This window comes from Mizuhopecten yessoensis, unplaced genomic scaffold, assembly GCF_002113885.1.
Source record: "Mizuhopecten yessoensis strain PY_sf001 unplaced genomic scaffold, ASM211388v2 scaffold9525, whole genome shotgun sequence".
In the NCBI taxonomy this organism is placed as follows: Eukaryota; Metazoa; Mollusca; class Bivalvia; order Pectinida; family Pectinidae; genus Mizuhopecten; species Mizuhopecten yessoensis.
In genome coordinates, this window is record NW_018408091.1 from 340,261 (window position 1) to 358,242 (window position 17,982).

Here is a 17,982-nt window from a genome sequence, read left to right on the forward strand (position 1 = left end):
TAAATAAAGGTGCTGGGGGGGGCTAAATAAAGGTGCTTGGGGGTGCTGAATAAAGGTGTTTGGGGGGCTAAATAAAGGTGCTTGGGGTGCTAAATAAAGGTGCTTGGGGGGTGCTTAATAAAGGTGCTTAGGGTGTGAAATAAAGGTGATTGGGGGTGCTAAATGATGGTGCTGTAGGTTACCTTGAATGGTTGTTTTGTGGAGGTGTGTTAATCAAGATGCTGTAGGGTTATGTGAAGGGTTGTTTTTTGGAGGGGGGCAGGTGAAGGGTTGTGTTGTGGAGGTGTGTTGAAGGGGTATGCTGTTGGTGTATATGAAGGGTTGTGGTGTACTGTGTGTGTATACATGAAGGGTTGTGGTGTACTGTTTGTGTATACACGAAGGGTTGTGGTGTACTGTGTGTGTATACATGAAGGGTTGTGGTGTACTGTGTGTGTATACATGAAGGGTTGTGGTGTATGTACTGTATGTGTATACATGAAGGGTTGTGGTGTACTGTGTGTGTATACATGAAGGGTTGTGGTGTACTGTGTGTGTATATATGAAGGGTTGTGTTGAAGGGGTGTTCAGTGAAAAATAATCTGTTTGAAAGAGATGAAGACAAATAGCCGTTGGTGCTGACAGAGGGGTATGTAACACCCTAAAATATATCAGCTCTGGGATGATTTCTTCTGATTGGTGGAGATATAGCATCAACCTCCACCTCGAAGACAAATATACTGTATAACATTTCTCTCGCACAGCTAACAACACTATTTTTAACAGATTTTTTTATTTTTGGTTAGATGGGATGAAAAACTGCCATTTTCCTCGGTACATTCTATTACTGGGACATCAAAGGAAGCGATTGCTCTGCTCGGAATGGTTAATGAGAAGGCAATGAAGTCTGTGCAAAAAACTCATTTCACATTTCTTTAGTCATTTCAACCTCTCAATTTGAAAATTTTCAGAGAACTGTGGGTGTGGAGATTCCCCAAAGGGAGGTCAATGTTCTCTGCATGAACAATCAAACGGAACTCAGTTATCAACTGTCGGATACAAAACATTTCAAAGTTCTTCCCATCGCTGATAACGGGCCGTTAGACAAAACATTTCAGAGCTCCTCCCCATCAATGAAAATGTACCATCAGTTTTCATTTTAAACTATATTGCAGAGCTAGAGACCTTCAGATACTGTTTTGAAATCCGCCCATCAATGATAACAAATTAAAACCCTCTGATAGTGGAAGTTAAAGTCTCCAGCTCAAGATAAGATCACTAACTGCTGAAATATATTTTTCATAGATGTATATATGTATACCGGTAGATATATCAATATTTTTGATATTTCTTCTATTCAAATATCTATAAATGACTTTCTAGATTGGATGATAGTAGGTACTTCAGTGTTATGTAACTCTGACAATAATGAGTTCCTATTGTTGAACTTTAGATTGTGTATGGAGAGAACTGCAGTGATTGAGATTCCTTAATTGTTACCCTGTACACAAAGCCTGTATAGCTACAGCCTGCAATGATAGCATCTATACAACAGAGTTGTCAAGGCTGCAAATTTTTATTTTAAAGTTTTAACGGTATCTTAGGGAGCACTTTGTACTATAACTTTATCTGCGTACACCTCTCAGAGCTGCAGAAGCTGTAGTCATACTCCCGAACGCCTTACTGCCAAACTCATCTTCTGTTGTCAAATAATTGGTGGTATTGATTTTGCCTGTCAGACGTGTAAACCCATATCTATCGAGATGGAACGTAACTGGAAAGCTCGGCGATAACTTATCCTAATTACATTTCCCTGTGCACATTGTGCATGCAACGTTCTCAACAAAGAAACCCCTTGAAATTAATTTAAACTGACATTTTAAAAACAGGATTTCAACTTTAAAAATGCTTCAGCAACACATTAGTAATGGTGATATATAGAAAATTGTCTCTTTGAGTGAAGTGCAACTTCATATAAACCTCCCTATCATTATCTTTCCATTTCTCCATGTCTCCTTCTCATTCCTTCCCTACTCTTCCTTTTCGAATCCTTTGACCCCCTCAACCAAACCCATGCTAGAAAATGTGTTAACTACAGTGGAACCTGCCTATAACAGAATCACATAAAAATAAGGCCTACAAGCAATTAGCAGACTTCTACCACTAATTACTCTTTAATGATACAATCAAACCTGTATTAAGAGACCACCGTCAAGAAGTTTGAAGTGTGGTATATTAACACAGGTGGTCTCTTAATGCAGGTAGTCTCTTAATAAAAGTGGTCTCTTAACACAGGTGGTCTTTAAACACAGGTTTTCTTAATGAAAGTGGTCACTTAACTCGGGTGGTCTCTTAATTCATTGTTTACAATAAAATCACTGCAATGGGGAACATTCAATGTGGTCTCTTAACACAGGTGGTCTGTTTATGAAGGTGGTCACATGACTGTGAATTACTTGAGTTGTGAATCTTTATCAATACGCTGTCAGAGCAAGAAAGATCTTTAGTCGTACAGTGGAACCTGTTTATTGTGTCATGGCGAAAGGAAAACGCCATACAGAGTAAAACATAAGAAATGGATTGATTTCTCATAAGAATCTGAACATAAGAATCTGCCATAAGAATGTGTAAAAAGTGCTTTAAGGACTGAAATGTGAGTAGGGACTTGAGACGTAGAGTACAGAACATTAGGGAGTACCTACACAGTCTTAGATATATAGAAGTTGCGAGAACTCTTAGAATAGGACGTACTTTGAACAAGGGAATAGTAAAGAGCCACAAAGATCTTGACTAAATGGCCTTCCCTTTGCTCAGTGTTTATACTAGGGCTGCAGCTTCTCCTGCCAAACTCTGATAGTGCCTGGTTACCTACAGGAGACGCGGAAGGGCTTTCATTACTTAAGGAATAATTGTGGACTGCGGTGCAGATGTTGTTTTATCTGCCTGCATATTGTTACTTCACACATCAGTATGGCCGTCTGCTCTGCACTGATACTGATTTACCGACACGTGTCATAGCCCCGACATTATTCTCTTCCTGTATTTATACAGGGTTCCGTAGCTTTTTGAAGCTCTGAGCTGAGTTGTCATACAACTTGCTTTCCTTTAAATTATCATTCTAATTCAGCTATCATTCACATCCATTTTTTCTCCCAAAGAACTTTTTTGGAAAATTTTGATTTACGAATTGTCAACATTTACACTGGTTATCATCATATTCTGAAGTAACTTTTTTACAGGGGTTCTTGTGCATTAAGTTAAAGCTTGAAAATAGTTTATTCTCCAAATTGTCTTCTGTTTGAATTTCCCAGTTCCTTGTGGTTTTATTGAGCTGTCATGACAATGTCACTTTCAAACATGAGGTTTTAATAAGGGTGTGATAAGAGTATAATTACTTGAATGCCACTTTTTTATGTAAAGGTATGGTTTGATTTTCTTCTGTTGATGTTAAGTTTTGATGAAAATAATGGATGAATAGAGGTCAGCCATTGGCGTAATCAACATTACTAATTTTGATTGTTGGAGATCTTTTTTCCAGATGTTCAGTGACTGACTTTTCAGCAGAAATTCCAGGTCCTGACAAAAATATTTATGTGGCTTGTAATAATCCGGTAGAAAAAAAGCCAGTAGGGTGATTGTTATCAGATATCAGTTTTGAAGCACTGCAATGGTTTATGAACGTCAGGGAATAGGTTTTTAACCTATAGGTTACTCCTCTACCAAGACAGATTTGTTAAGATCCTGGTAAACTCCTCACTCATTCTAAACACTCGTACACTTACTCTCGGCTTGATATTATTGTCTGTGCTCCGACACCAATTTTAAGAATCCATATACCCAAAACAGTAACTATGAACTTGAAACTTGTTTACAGCATAACAGAAACTTTGATAATTAAATCATTTCTGAAACGAAAACCATACTTGCAAAAAACTTAAAATTTTAAAACTTAAAAAAAATACAGTCGAATTCTCTAGCGTTTTGCCTGCATTGGGACAGAGATCCTTAACTCATTCACCCCTTAAGTTTCATAATGAACTATTCTAACCTTTGAATTGGAAGTGTTCAAATGTGTTTTTAAGGGTGAATGAGTTAATATCGTAACTTAGATGCTATTGTTTGAAGTACCACACTTGACCTGTGGCTATATTTTAAAGTATGGTGTCAAAATCTGACTATCATTTATATTTTTAGGTCACCTGAGCTTTAGCTCAAGTGACCTATTGCTGTCCGTTTTCGTCCGTCGTCGTCCGTCGGTTGGTAGGAATGATCGCCTCATGGTCCTGACAAAGTGTTGTTATTTTTCGGGTCGATCAGAAATCCAATATGGCCGCCACGGCCGCCATTTTGAAAACCTATTTCAAACTTAAAGTCAAGTTCTGCTGGACCGATTGAACTGAAAGTTGGTAGGAATGATCGCCTCATGGTCCTGACAAAGTGTTGTTATTTTTCGGGTCGATCAGAAATCCAATATGGCCGCCACGGCCGCCATTTTGAAAAACTATTTCAAACTTAAAGTCAAGTTCTGCTGGGCCGATTGAACTGAAAGTTTGTAGGAATGATCGACTCATGGTCCTGACAAAGTGTTGTTATTTTTCGGGTCGATCAGAAATCCAATATGGCCGCCACGGCCGCCATTTTGAAAAACTATTTCAAACTTAAAGTCAAGTTCTGCTAGGCCGATTGAACTGAAACTTTGTAGGAATGATTGACTCATGGTCCTGACAAAGTGTTGTTATTTTTCGGGTCGATCAGAAATCCAATATGGCCACCACGGCTGCCATTTTGGAAAACTATTTCAAACTTAAAGTAAAGATCTACTTGGCCGATTGAACTGAAACTTTGTAGGAATGATCGAATCATGGTCCTGACAAAGTGTTGTTATTTTTCGGGTCAATCAGAAATACAATTTGGCTGCCATGGCCGCTATTTTGCTACTAAGTTCTAATAGGCCGATCTCACTTAAAATTGGTCTAGGAATGATCAGCTCATGGTCCTGACAAAGTTAAGTTAACATTATACTATTTTTTACTCAAATTGGTACATATTTCAACAACAAAAATAAATACTGTAGACTCAGGTGACCGTTAAGGCCCATGGGCCTCTTGTTAAGTATGGTGTCAAAATCTGACCATCATTTATATATTTAAGCATGGTGTCAAAATCTGACCATAATTTTGACAAAGTCAGTTCTGAATGGCTACTTGATGTCATGTCTATAAATATAGTAGCATCAGTCATTTCGGTGGAGAATAATGTCTTCTTCCAATTCACCATTAATTCTCCAATGTTCCATCTGGTTCTGAAGATTGTTATGACGTTTAAGTCGATCTGTCTTATCATTTGGATGTCATCTTCAGGGTCATATGCTGAGTATCTGCACACATTATATCTTAGATTTGCGTTAGAGTGATTCTCATCAATAAATTGTATTCATTTTATGATGATGCTTTCAACTGCTGCTAGGATCTAGAAAAGCACAAACAACTTCATATTTCAGAGTTTCATGCAAAGACCTTCTCAAGGTCAGATTTCATTCCATATATGGAACAAGTCAAAAGTTATATTTTCTTTTTGAACTTGTGTGTTCATCCCTGAGCTAGGACAGACAGATGTGCGTATAGGTGTGACAATGTGAAATTATGGAATTATACTAGGATTATGTACCTACTTGAATTGCTTGATGTCATGGTGATAAATATAGTAGCATCTCGGTGGAGAATAATGTCTTCTTGCAATTCACCATTAATTCTCCAATGTTCCATCTGGTTCTGAAGATTGTTATGACGTTTAGTCGATCTGTCTTATCATTTGGATGTCATATTCAGGGTCATATGCTGAGTATCTGCACACATTATATCTTAGATTTGCGTTAGAGTCAAGGTTGTATGCTATCTTAAAAATTATACCCATGATTTGTATTGAGCTTAGATTATATACTTCTTTATACATCATATTTGTGATTTGTGTTTAATTAGAGTTAAGGGTATATGCTATGCACATCATATACTATACCCGTGTTTTGTGGAAGTGATAAGATTACATGCTTAACTTCCAATTTGTGTTAGAGTTAAGGAGATATGCTACCTTACACATCATACCTGTGATTTGTGTTAGAGTTAAGGAGATATGTTGTACCTTACACATCATACCTGTGATTTGTGTTAGAGTTAAGGAGATATGCTACCTTACACACTATACCTTTGACTTGTGTTAGAGTTAAGGAGATATATGCTACCTTACACCATACCTGTAATTTGTGTTAGAGTTAAGGTTATATGCTACCTTACACATCATATTGTGATTTATGGTGGAGTTAAGGAGATATGCTACCTTACACACTATACCTTTGACTTGTGTTAGAGTTAAGGAGATATATGCTACCTTACACCATACCTGTAATTTGTATTAGAGTTAAGGTTATATGCTACCTTACACATCATACTGTGATTTATGGTGGAGTTAAGGAGATATGCTACCTTACACATCATACCTGTGATTTGTGTGAGGGTTAATGAGATATGCTACCTTACACATTATACCTGGGATTTGTTTTAGAGTTAAGGAGATATATGTTACCTTAATGGGTTTGATTGAAGCTCCATATTATTGTATACAACTAAAATATCTCAACTTAGTTTTCTGAGTTTATTGTTCATGTCTTGGCACAAAGGTCAGTGTCGGTGGCAATATATATCAAAAGTGATTCTCATCAATCAATTGTATTCATTTTATGATGAAGCTGTCAACTGCTGCTAGGATCTAGAAAACCACAAACAACTTCATATTTCAGAGTTTCAAAGACCTGCTCAAGGTCAGATTTCACTCCATATATAGAACAAGTTAAAAGATATATTTTCTTTTTGAACTTGTGTGTTCATCCCTGAGCTAGGACAGACAGATGTGCATAGGTGTGACAATGTGAAATTATGGAATTATACTAGGATTATGTACCTAACTCGGAGAAGTTTTTCAGCTGTAACTGAACTCAAACTAGATAACAATTATCATGAATTACCCATCCTTCATTTATCCCAATTATAAATGTTGTCTGACTCTGTGTGAATGGAAGCGTTTATGCAAACAAAACTTAAAAGAAACTGCATTCCTTTACACTCTTAGGTTAAACTGGTACAATCCTATTACGTAGAAATATTTCTGTGGATATGTTTGCTGTTTTGGTATTGTACGTAGTATAGGTGTCAGGGTTTGTACTCCCTGCGATGACAGATTGTCGCATACTGAAATTTTGTCTCATTCTCCACTACATACTGAGTTAGGTCCCTTTGTTGCCTGTTCACCAGTGTGTCAAAGCTTAAGGCATATCTTTGTAAACGGAGGAAATTATTTTGAATATTTCAGCTGTGAATTGATCTTCAAAATAATTTGTAATGCATTACAATGTTCGTTCAGCTGTGAATATAATCTTAATTGGTAATCGTTTGTTTTTACATAAATCCTAAATCTAAATCTTTACCATATTAACTACTGTATCCCGGGAATTTCATCGAGTCAAAAAATTTTGCCCTTTGTCGGTAAAAATCCATGTTCGCCCAGTATTAATTTCACCATTCATTTTTAATTACTACATATATAATGTTGTTTACTAATGTTCGTTGAGGACAAAAACGTCAAAAATTGTAAACTGCAGCAAATTTCCTGGTATACAGTATGTCAGAAACATTAATGACTTGTGTCTAGTAACATTGATTTGTTCATGAAATGTATGTTGTGTTTTGCTAATTACTATATCATGAATATTCATTAGTTTTATCTAACTACACCTTTTAATAATTACCATATTAATTAATGAAGTATGTCTGGTTGAGCTGTAATCTCACTATAATGTAACCTTTTTTATTGATTTTATTTAAGTATTTGCTATATCATGTTTATTGATTGACTTTTGTCTTATTTACATTGATTTGCTCCTATGTAGATTGTACCTTTTAATGATTAATTACCTTCGAATATTAATGAGATGCGTCTGGTTGCAGCGGTATGTATGGAAGCTGTGGGAGAAGCGAAGGTCGAATGGATGACCTCGAGTGACATACAGGCATCGGATGAAGAGGTTTTCAACTACACAACTATTCTCCCCATTAAAGGTTGGTCTAATTGACAGTTCTCCTCATTAAAGCTTGGTATAATTGACAGTTCTCCCCATTAAAGCTTGGTATAATTGACAGTCCTCCCCATTAAAGCTTGGTATAATTGACAGTTCTCCCCATTAAAGCTTGGTATAATTGACAGTTCTCCCCATTAAAGGTTGGTAAAATTGACAGCTCTCTTCAGATAGGGAGTAAAAACTTATATAAATCTCCCTCAGAAGTTCTCAGCAAATCTAATTCAATGATCATTTGGTTCAAATATTGCTGAACGCGGCATTCTTGAACCTCCTCAAATCTTTACTTCCAAATCAGATCATAAGACAACTTGAACTTTCTTCAAAATATCTCAAAATATCTCCTCAAATATCTCCTCAAATATCTCCTTTTATATATGGTCACAAGACAACTTTAAATCTCTTCAATATATCCTCTCAAAACTCTCCCTCAATATCAAATAATTAGATTCCAAAAAATCCTCCATTCTCTCCATCAGTACCTACTTTCACCAGGTACTCTAATATGTCCAATCTCTCCTTCCAGTATTCCAGGTGAAAATTTTATTTATGTAAAAAAGTGTTAGTGCAATTTTCACCTAGGACTGAAGATGAAATCTTTCCGTCAATGTTGTACTATTTCATGTGGTGAAAATCTCTCTGTATAATGTGTAAAATGTATGAAAATCAATTTCTTTTTAATGTTTAATGATGGCCAAGGTTGATGTACTAGATAACTAACTAAAGCACAGTCCCAGTCTTTATTGATGTTGAAATATTATATTGATTCTTTTCTTGTTGCAGGTGAGAAGGACATGAAAGATGGCGCCTTTCTTCATCCGGGGTCACATTATTTCCCCTTTGAATTTACATTACCACAGAGACTCCCCTCGTCTTTTAAGGGCAAGCATGGCCGTCTACGCTACTTTGTTAAGATGACAATATGCACAGCGGGAGGACCCCACCCAACACGTACCAGTAAATTTGCCGTCATTGGTGCCCTTGACCTAAATGCCGAACCTGACGCAGCAGTGAGTTTTCTCTCTGTTTCTCTTGATCTCTCTAGATTGACATTTCTTTCTATCAATTTTGATTTGTGGAAAACACTTAATTTTCTTACCCAAGACAGGCGTATACAAACTTTTTCTGCCGTGAAATATCCCTGTCTCACCGAACAGTTGCGTTGAGATTTCCCAGTCATCATAATTGTATGATATTGCATCAACAATTCATTGATGTCACAACAATGTCAAAAATGAATTGACCCTTTTTACGTTATGTTTGTAAATTGTATATTATATGATATGTAAGGGTCAACAGTGTAAGGGAAAAAATAGTCATTCAGCCCCTTAGGGGTTAGATTAGGGATCTGAACCAGGGTTAATAATATACAGTTGTCAGACATTGGCAAGCCTCGTGTTTGTCAGCTCCAGAATTTTCCCCCCTGGTTGAGATTCCCTATCTCACCCTCAAGGGGGTGAAGGATTCTATTATTGAGACACCCCTGCATCCTTGGTTATCTGCTTAACCATATATAGTGTAAACCCCCTCCCCCTTCACCTATAATACTGTCACAAACGTGTCTTACACAGAGATCCCATAATTTTTTTAAGTTTTTGAATACATGTCCATGTTTAATTAATGCCCGAATGTAGATAATATTTATTTTTGCTAATTAATGTAGGTTTTATTTTTTTGCATTTTGTTGTCATCCTTTCCATCCCATGTCCCAGTATGTTTGTCCTAATTATTGTGGCCTATAGTCGCCCACCTTCTATTGGAGTTGTTTTGATGTTTCATAGTAATAATTGCCCAAGCACTTCAGTGTTAAAATCAATACGGTATTGGTATATATACACCGAATGCCTTTGATATATATATAAGTATTCAGGTATAGATCACAGGGAACAGGAAACAAGGAAATATCATAATATTTGGAAAGCTTTATCGTTCAGTAGTCGGTAAATCTTTCTATTTGTGCCGCTTTGAATTTTGAGGACAATACTTTGATTTCTAGAGCAAGCTGTATCAAACTGTATGACGTCAACCGACGTCTGTCGCGGATCCGGTGTTCAAATTATGACATCGGAAATGAGGACTGAGTTAGAATTGAATGGAAACTGATATGTATCCAATAAAACCTTTATAACACTAACAAAAAGGACACATCTGACACAAATATAAAATTGGATATCATAATTGGCTGGTATTGATCTCCGACAATAAATAACTAAATATTGTGTATTTATAAATATCTGGCTGGCTATAATATGATTTAAACGTGTATAATGACACTCAACAAGTTAAAACAGGATACCTGTTAAATAACTTATACACATAAAGTAGACTGGCCTCTCTGTCTGCAAAATAGTGCATGCATCTATAAAGAAAAAAAGAGACTTTTTTGATTTTGATCCCTTGGGTGTCCAATTCTATAGGTTTGAATTTTAAACAAGGGAAGATAATTGACATGTAGCAGAAGAATGCAGCTTGACACTAAATCTTAACAAAAACTAAAGGGCTGGTATTCAGTAAGATTCATTAAAATATAGAGATTTTTTATATATTCATATTTCGATATATTTTTATTGAGAACTATATAATGACAGTTCAATTTTTAAAGAAAAGAAATAAAAATATATTATCTACAAGATAATACATGCACAGTACATTGTCAGCTGCTTGATCTGAGTTTGATCCAGTGTACTAGTCTTTAGGGTTAAATATCTCGGAACCTAGCAAATGGAAAGGAATTAAAGATGTATGCTATCTTACTGCTGCAGTGACATATATTGCACACTTTACCAAAAGAGCTCTATTTTCTAATAAACTTGTCTGGAAATACTTTAGTAATTTGGATTTGGCTGATTCGTTGATGACACATTTGTATGAGAAACAATAGCATGTGTATTGATAAGTTCCAATAAAAGCATGCAAGAGGAGATAACTCTTACATAACATTATTATCATTGCATGTTTAACGGCCCATCAACACAGGAGAGGTCATTAGGGCAAAGGATTGGTCAACAAAAACAAACACTCTTACACAAAACAAAGTGACATTAGTTGGGTGTTTAACACACAGAAGGCAGTACGATCTTGACAGCAAGCAAGGCAGAACTAGATATTTTAGCATTACTTGTGTTATACATATATATATATAGTAAATAAACATTCATTAACTGTTGTGAAGCTAACCATGCTTTAACAACTTAGCCCTAGATCTAGATACTCTGTGTCCTGTCGCTTAGTGGTAACTATTCTTTGACTTATTTAAAAAGAAAATAAACATAAGTAAACAGTGATTGTTATGAATATTTTGTACCCCTATAAATATTTTGAAAATGTCCTGCAAATTTTTTGACTCTATTACATTTAATATCATGAAAGGAAATTGTTACATAATGTTGATGTGAAGTTGACAATACTTTGAGTTTTGGGACACCAACACACAGACCTGACAGGCAGGCAGTACTGTGCCAGGTGTCCAGGAGTAAGTCTGTATGGAGTCTGTATCGGTCCTGCTTCATTAGAGCATCACAGAGATTAGTTTCAGACTTACTTCCGACTCTACCATTGAAATAGAACAAAACTATGCTGTAGGCAATCAAAACAGCTCCATTATTTTATTAACATTGATGATTTATTTTTAGAAAGTACATACTTTTCTCTATAGTGCTTCTGAACTTGTTTTTTTTTCTTTTGCCGTTCAGTCAACATGAAAAACCATTAGCATACAAATGTTACTCAAAACTTAATAGGTCAGAGGTTAAAGGTCAATTTCTAAAAACAGAATTTTTGGATTTGGTGTGGACTGGTTTAATTAATTGACAGTAAGGGATATATTAATGTAATTTACTGGAAACATTCTGTCTTTCCAGCTTCCAGTAGAAAATGACACATTTGAAGCCGTGGGATCTTGGTGCTGTATTGCTGGAACTGTGACTGCAGCCATCAAACTCGAACGCAAAGGCTTTGTTATGAAGGAGGCGATTCCTGTCTGGGCCGAGATCAAGAACCTCAGTACCCGCAGGATCAAGTCAACACAAGTGTCCCTAATACAGGTAGGTCATGGCTATATTTAGTAACCTGCTCATTCAGTCCTAGTCCAGTCAAAGACCAATCAAAGTCCAGTCTTAATTGAGTTCACGCTCTAGCCCAGCCTGAATCACTAATCAGGAAACCTATACCAAGCTACACCCCATCTAGGTCCATTCTGAGTTACAAGCCAGGAAACTTATACCAAGCTACACTCCATCTAGGTCCAGTCTGAGTTACAAGCCAGGAAACTTATACCAAGCTACACACCATCTAGGTCCAGTCTGAGTTACAAACCAGGAAACTTATACCAAGCTACACCCCATCTAGGTCCAGTCTGAGTTACAAGCCAGGAAACTTATACCAAGCTACACCCCATCTAGGTCTAGGAAACGTATACCAAGCTACACCCCATCTAGGTCCAGTCTGAGTTACAAGCCAAGCACCAAATCAGAAACAGACGTTCTTAGTTTAGCCCTGTTCTAGTGTAATTCAGTCTAGTCCCATGATTGATGTCAGCTTAGTCCTGTCTAACAGCTAAACCAGCCTTATAGTCCTAATACGAGGCCAGTCCTACAGAAAAGTCTCACCTTAATTTGCCAAAATCAAACTTTCAGCCTAATTAAGTCCAAGCAGTAAAATATTCTCCTGTAGCTCAAACAAATCATAGCCCAGTGTATGGGTGGTTTTGGCAAATTGGTTAACACTCAAGTCATCCATACGGATGGCCAAGGTTCGATCCTGCCTACACAATTTAACCCAGGTGTTGTATAGTATGGTTTTGGGTGGTTACTACAGTATCTTTGCTGTAACATTCAAGAATGGGGAAAAAAATTCACATTGAAGTGTGGTCCCACTTCAAAACAGAACACCAATACAACTCATTGCCCACATGTGGCGGTATTAACCAGGTCCCATAGGACCAGTAATAAATGCCTGTTGTGTTGAGTGTGTTGATTGATTCTATGAAATTTATATCTCTGTATTAAAGCATATTAAGGAGGCCTAATATCATAGCAACTATAGTTCAATAAAAAATAAAATAAAATAAAAATAGATAACTAAGTCAGTCTTGGCCGAGTCTTTACTGAGTCTTGGCTCCAGTCTGAAACTGATCCGAGTCTTATACGAGTCTTAGTGAAACAAATCCAATGTTGTCATTAATGCTTCCCTGAAGGCAGTCGCATAAGCCTATACTGTCAGGTCAGGCATCGTTCCTGCCGTATCAACGTTTCTGTCAGTGTTTTTATAGCTGGAATACATGGACAGGAGATAATATGTAATAACAGTCCTGAGTTATACACACAGATAAGTGTGAGAAATACCACAGTGTGGCTTGTGTATTCCCTGGAAGTTTAAAGTTCGAGAATGGATATTCTGTGTTTAAGTTATTTCTGTCTTCGCAAAAATTGCAATATTGACAATAGTTCCACGAATTCATTGACAATCATTCTACAGTCATAACCAGATGAAAAATGATGATCTATTTGTGAGGGATAAATGTTCTGGTGTTGTTGAACAGACAGGACCGAACAATTCCAGGTGTATAATTATTAAATTCTTTCAATCTGAACCTTAAACAGGGAAACCAATGCATACACTAAATATTTCCAAACCTTTTTAGATATTGCAAGATTTTTGCAATGTATTGTAAAACCTTGTTAGCCTCGAAAGGTGATGATACATGAGTTGAAGAGATTTTAAGGAACTGTTAAAAAAAAGGAAATAAGGGGCCTTGAAATATTTTTGCAGAAACTACTTGTGGTGATTAAAATGTGGGGTATTTCAGTGAGGTTTAACTGTTACACAGTGTAATCTTCATTGATTGTATTGTAGTTTTAGATAAAAAGGTTATGACTAACGCTATGATCAAGCGTTATATCACCTTCCATTACCTAGGAGACGACATCGGTAGAAATCAGGAGTTACTTCCACTCCATTGATGTCTGACAATGTTTAGTCTGTTCCCCGCGAATTGTTTTGTGATGAGTTATTGACCTTTGATGAGAACACGGAAATGTAACCAGGGTTTGATGAACCCGTAAACTGTGATATTGACATCTGCTCAACACCTGATGGCAAAATGATGAGTCCTAAAAAGTGCGTGGATAAAAGAAAACTTTATTTCTTTATGAGCCTTAAAATTCATTAGTTATCCAAACGCTAACACTTGTTAACACATCAACCGGGTTCATGAAATCGTATTTCCACCTCATAAAAACTGAAGTAAATGAACATGTTGATTTATATTTCACTGGTATGATTTATTTATGGTTTTGTCATAAGATAAAGTCTAAAAGTTTACATCAGGGTTCCATTTAAAAATCAAGGAACAGTTGGCACCACATGTTAATACATTGGGATCTGGGCAGGGATTACCATGGGATTTTCCAATTTTTTACGTTTTATCCAATTATAAGATATATGTACTACTAAAGTATAGCTTACAAGTCCTGAATTGAACATTTCCTGTACTTAAATTAAGATAATTTCTTAGCACCACTTTCTCTGTGATCCCATGATGAAGATGTACAAGTTCAGTAATAATTCTTATCAAAACCAAGGCTGAAGTTTATCCTGGTTTCTGCAATTTTGATAAACAAATGTGAGTTAATTTAGGATTCTATTAGGAAGGACACAAAGACTTGGGCGTCAGAATGTGAAATGACGTAGGAAAAAAATTGGAGTATTGTGAGAGATCGGCCTGAATGACAATCACTGACCAGGTAAACTCAGTTGGTTATAGAATGCCCTCCATTTAGAGTTTGGAGGGCCTGGGTTCGAAACATGTCTTGGAAATATTTTACCTCTGCAGTTATGGTGAGGCCTGTGCATGAGCAGCCCTTGTTTAACTCATTCACCCCTGAAGACTCATTTGAACTTTTCCAACTCAAAGGTTGGAATAGGTCATTATAAAATGTCAGGGTGAATGAGGTATTAGTAACGAGTGTAATCATTTGGCAAGGGGATACCTGAACCTGGATTATAAATATTGCTGTCTTTTGGGGTGAAGACTTGGACAGTATAATTATTAGAAATTTTGACATGTAATAGCTTTGTAGTAGTTTGTTTTCTGGAGAAGAATAGAACATTGGAAGATGCCCTACATTCTGAACCCAGCAGCTTCGTACCCAAGTACAGGAGACCTTTGGGTGCTCTAGGTGTGCGTTTGTTAAGATAATTTCCAGTGCAGGTCATCAAGGTACACATTTACATAAACATACAGGTCCCTATTTACATCTGAAGTAAGCGTCACAAGTACAGAAATATATTGTTCCAATTTTATAACTTCTCGTTAATGTACCAGTCAGGTTTCAATCATACTCTGGGGAGAAAAACTTCACAGTTTGTTGTCAGGAGGCAAATTATCTGCTTTCAGCAGCACTGTGTTAGGGATGAGAGAATACACCAGGTACAGTTCTGCCTGCCTTCATCTGTATGTATATCAACTGGGAGAGGGTCTGAAACAGATACCTTAGTTATCATAATAAACAGTACAGATAACGTAGTTACCCCAATATACAGTAGAGATACTGTAGTTACCCGTATATACAGTCAGATACCGTAGTTATCATAATATCAACTGGGAGAGGGTCCGAAACAGATACCTTAGTTATCATAATAAACAGTACAGATAACGTAGTTACCCTAATATACAGTAGAGATACTGTAGTTACCCGTATATACAGTCAGATACCGTAGTTATCATAATATCAACTGGGAGAGGGTCCGAAACAGATACCTTAGTTATCATAATAAACAGTACAGATATCATAGTTACCAATTTATACAGTCTGATACCTTAGTTATTCTAATATACAGTACAGATACCGTAGTTACCAAATTATACAGTCTGGTACCTTAGTTACCCTAATATACATTACAGATAATGTAGTTACCCAATTATACAGTCTGATACCTTAGTTACCCTAATATACATTACAGATACCATAGTTACCTGTATATACATTACAGATAACGTAGTTACCCAATTATACAGTCCGATACCTTAGTTACCCTAATATACATTACAGATACCGTAGTTACCCTAATATACATTACAGATACCGTAGTAACCCTTAACTATACTATGCAAATACTGTAGTTACTTAATCATAGTTTGATACTGTAGTTACCTTAATATACAGTCTGATACCACAGTTACCCTAATATACAGTCTGATACCACAGTTACCCTAATATACAGTCTGATACCACAGTTACCCTAATATATAGTGCAGATATCATAGATGTACAAATGTATGTTCAGATTCATGAGATCTGGATTGGGTAAATTTCCAGTGACCTTCTGGTTAGAGCATGCATCTAGAGTTATAGGTGGTTCCAGGTTCGAATCCTGGTCTGGTCTGTTGCATTTTACTGTACTTGAATACGTGAATATTGCATCCTTTAAGCTGGTGCGTAGTCTGCTCCAGTCCTCTCTCCAACTTTCTGCTCTAGTCCTCTCTCATACTTTCTGCTCTAGTCCCCTCTCATACTTTATGTACTAGAGTGGGTATACTATCCTGTCTTGGCTACCTCCACAAATAGCTACCTAACACAATTTACGTTTTAACATTGTATAATTTCTTGTTTGGCCACAAAGTAGGTGTTAATGTGCATTAAAGTGATACATTAATAAAACGTTTATCCAGGTGTGTTATCTTGTCCTGTTAATTGACAGGTGTAAACGTGTCAACTACGGTGAACTGTGTACTTCCTGTCTCATCACTGTAACATGGAGTCAGTTTGATAGCGAAATTGGCACGGGATCAATGTTTTTATTTTCGTATAATTTTTAAGTGCAAATTTACGAAGTAAATACCTGGTACATGCGTCAAGTTTGAATTACTTCCAGAAACATTTAAAACATGCATTCCCCTGTGACAGTTGGTTTCAATAGAGTAAAACAGCCATTATTTTGTATAATTAATGCGGATATTCATATAAATTTCATCCTTCTTATATAAATATGTTGCGAAGATAATTGGGATACTTTCAAAACATTTTCACCTAGACAGTTTTAAGCCTGAGTGATCATGCAACAAATTAAAATGAGGCATTTATTTTAAAAAAAAGATAATGGCAGAGTTTTCATTTGTGTGCAATTACAAGCCTGAAATAGCTGTGTACCCATGACATTGCTTCAAACCTACAAACAGATCAAAGAATGGGCTTTAAAGAAAATACTAGCAAGGAAAAGATAATTAAGGCATATTTTATGATTTACCTTCTGAAAACCATGTTGATCGTCCAACTGAAGGTAATTTGTAAATGCATGTATCATACCTTGAACCTAGCTAGCTACATTTGTGTGTATTACCAAGTCAAAATATTTTATCAAACATGGAGTGAAATACTGTATAAATTTCTGATGGTGAGGTGACGAGAGGTTATATTATAGTTATGAAAGATGTGATGCATAAATTGTTATGCAAGATAGGATGTTATTTTATATAATGCATGGTTTCAGTTTACCTCTATATGGGGGTATATGGCCTCCTAAAATGGCTTCTGACCCTCAAAATGTTAGAGGTTTGCTATATAAAGGGGTCAGAATTTGAGATTTATGCTTGATTTTACTCCCAACTTTTATGTCTTGCAAAAATACTGTTATACAAGAGGTGTAAATTTAAAAAGCATGTAGCTCATTGCCATTTTGAGGTGTATGTACCAAGTGATTTTTTAGGTCACCTGAGACAAAGTCTCAAGTGACCTATTGCGATCGCCTTTTGTCCGTCGTCGTCCGTCGTCCGTCGTGCGTCCGTAAACAATTTACATTTTCGACTTCTTCTCCAAAACCCCTGAACCAATTTCAATGAAATTTTGCAGGGACCTTCCATGGACAAAGGTCAACAAAAA

General features: G+C 36.4%; 1 protein-coding gene across 5 annotated transcripts in view; it reads left to right on the forward strand.

Moving 5' to 3' along the window:
* The window catches only part of LOC110458270 (arrestin domain-containing protein 2-like), a 117,100-nt gene that overhangs the window by 85,134 nt on the left and 13,984 nt on the right, over window positions 1-17,982 (forward strand). For all 5 annotated transcript variants that reach the window (XM_021509891.1, XM_021509893.1, XM_021509894.1 and 2 more), the window contains 3 exons: window positions 7,977-8,087; window positions 8,888-9,114; window positions 11,965-12,147. In XM_021509891.1, the coding sequence (XP_021365566.1) occupies window positions 7,977-8,087; window positions 8,888-9,114; window positions 11,965-12,147 (521 nt within the window). The remainder of the gene's footprint in view (window positions 1-7,976; window positions 8,088-8,887; window positions 9,115-11,964; window positions 12,148-17,982) is intronic.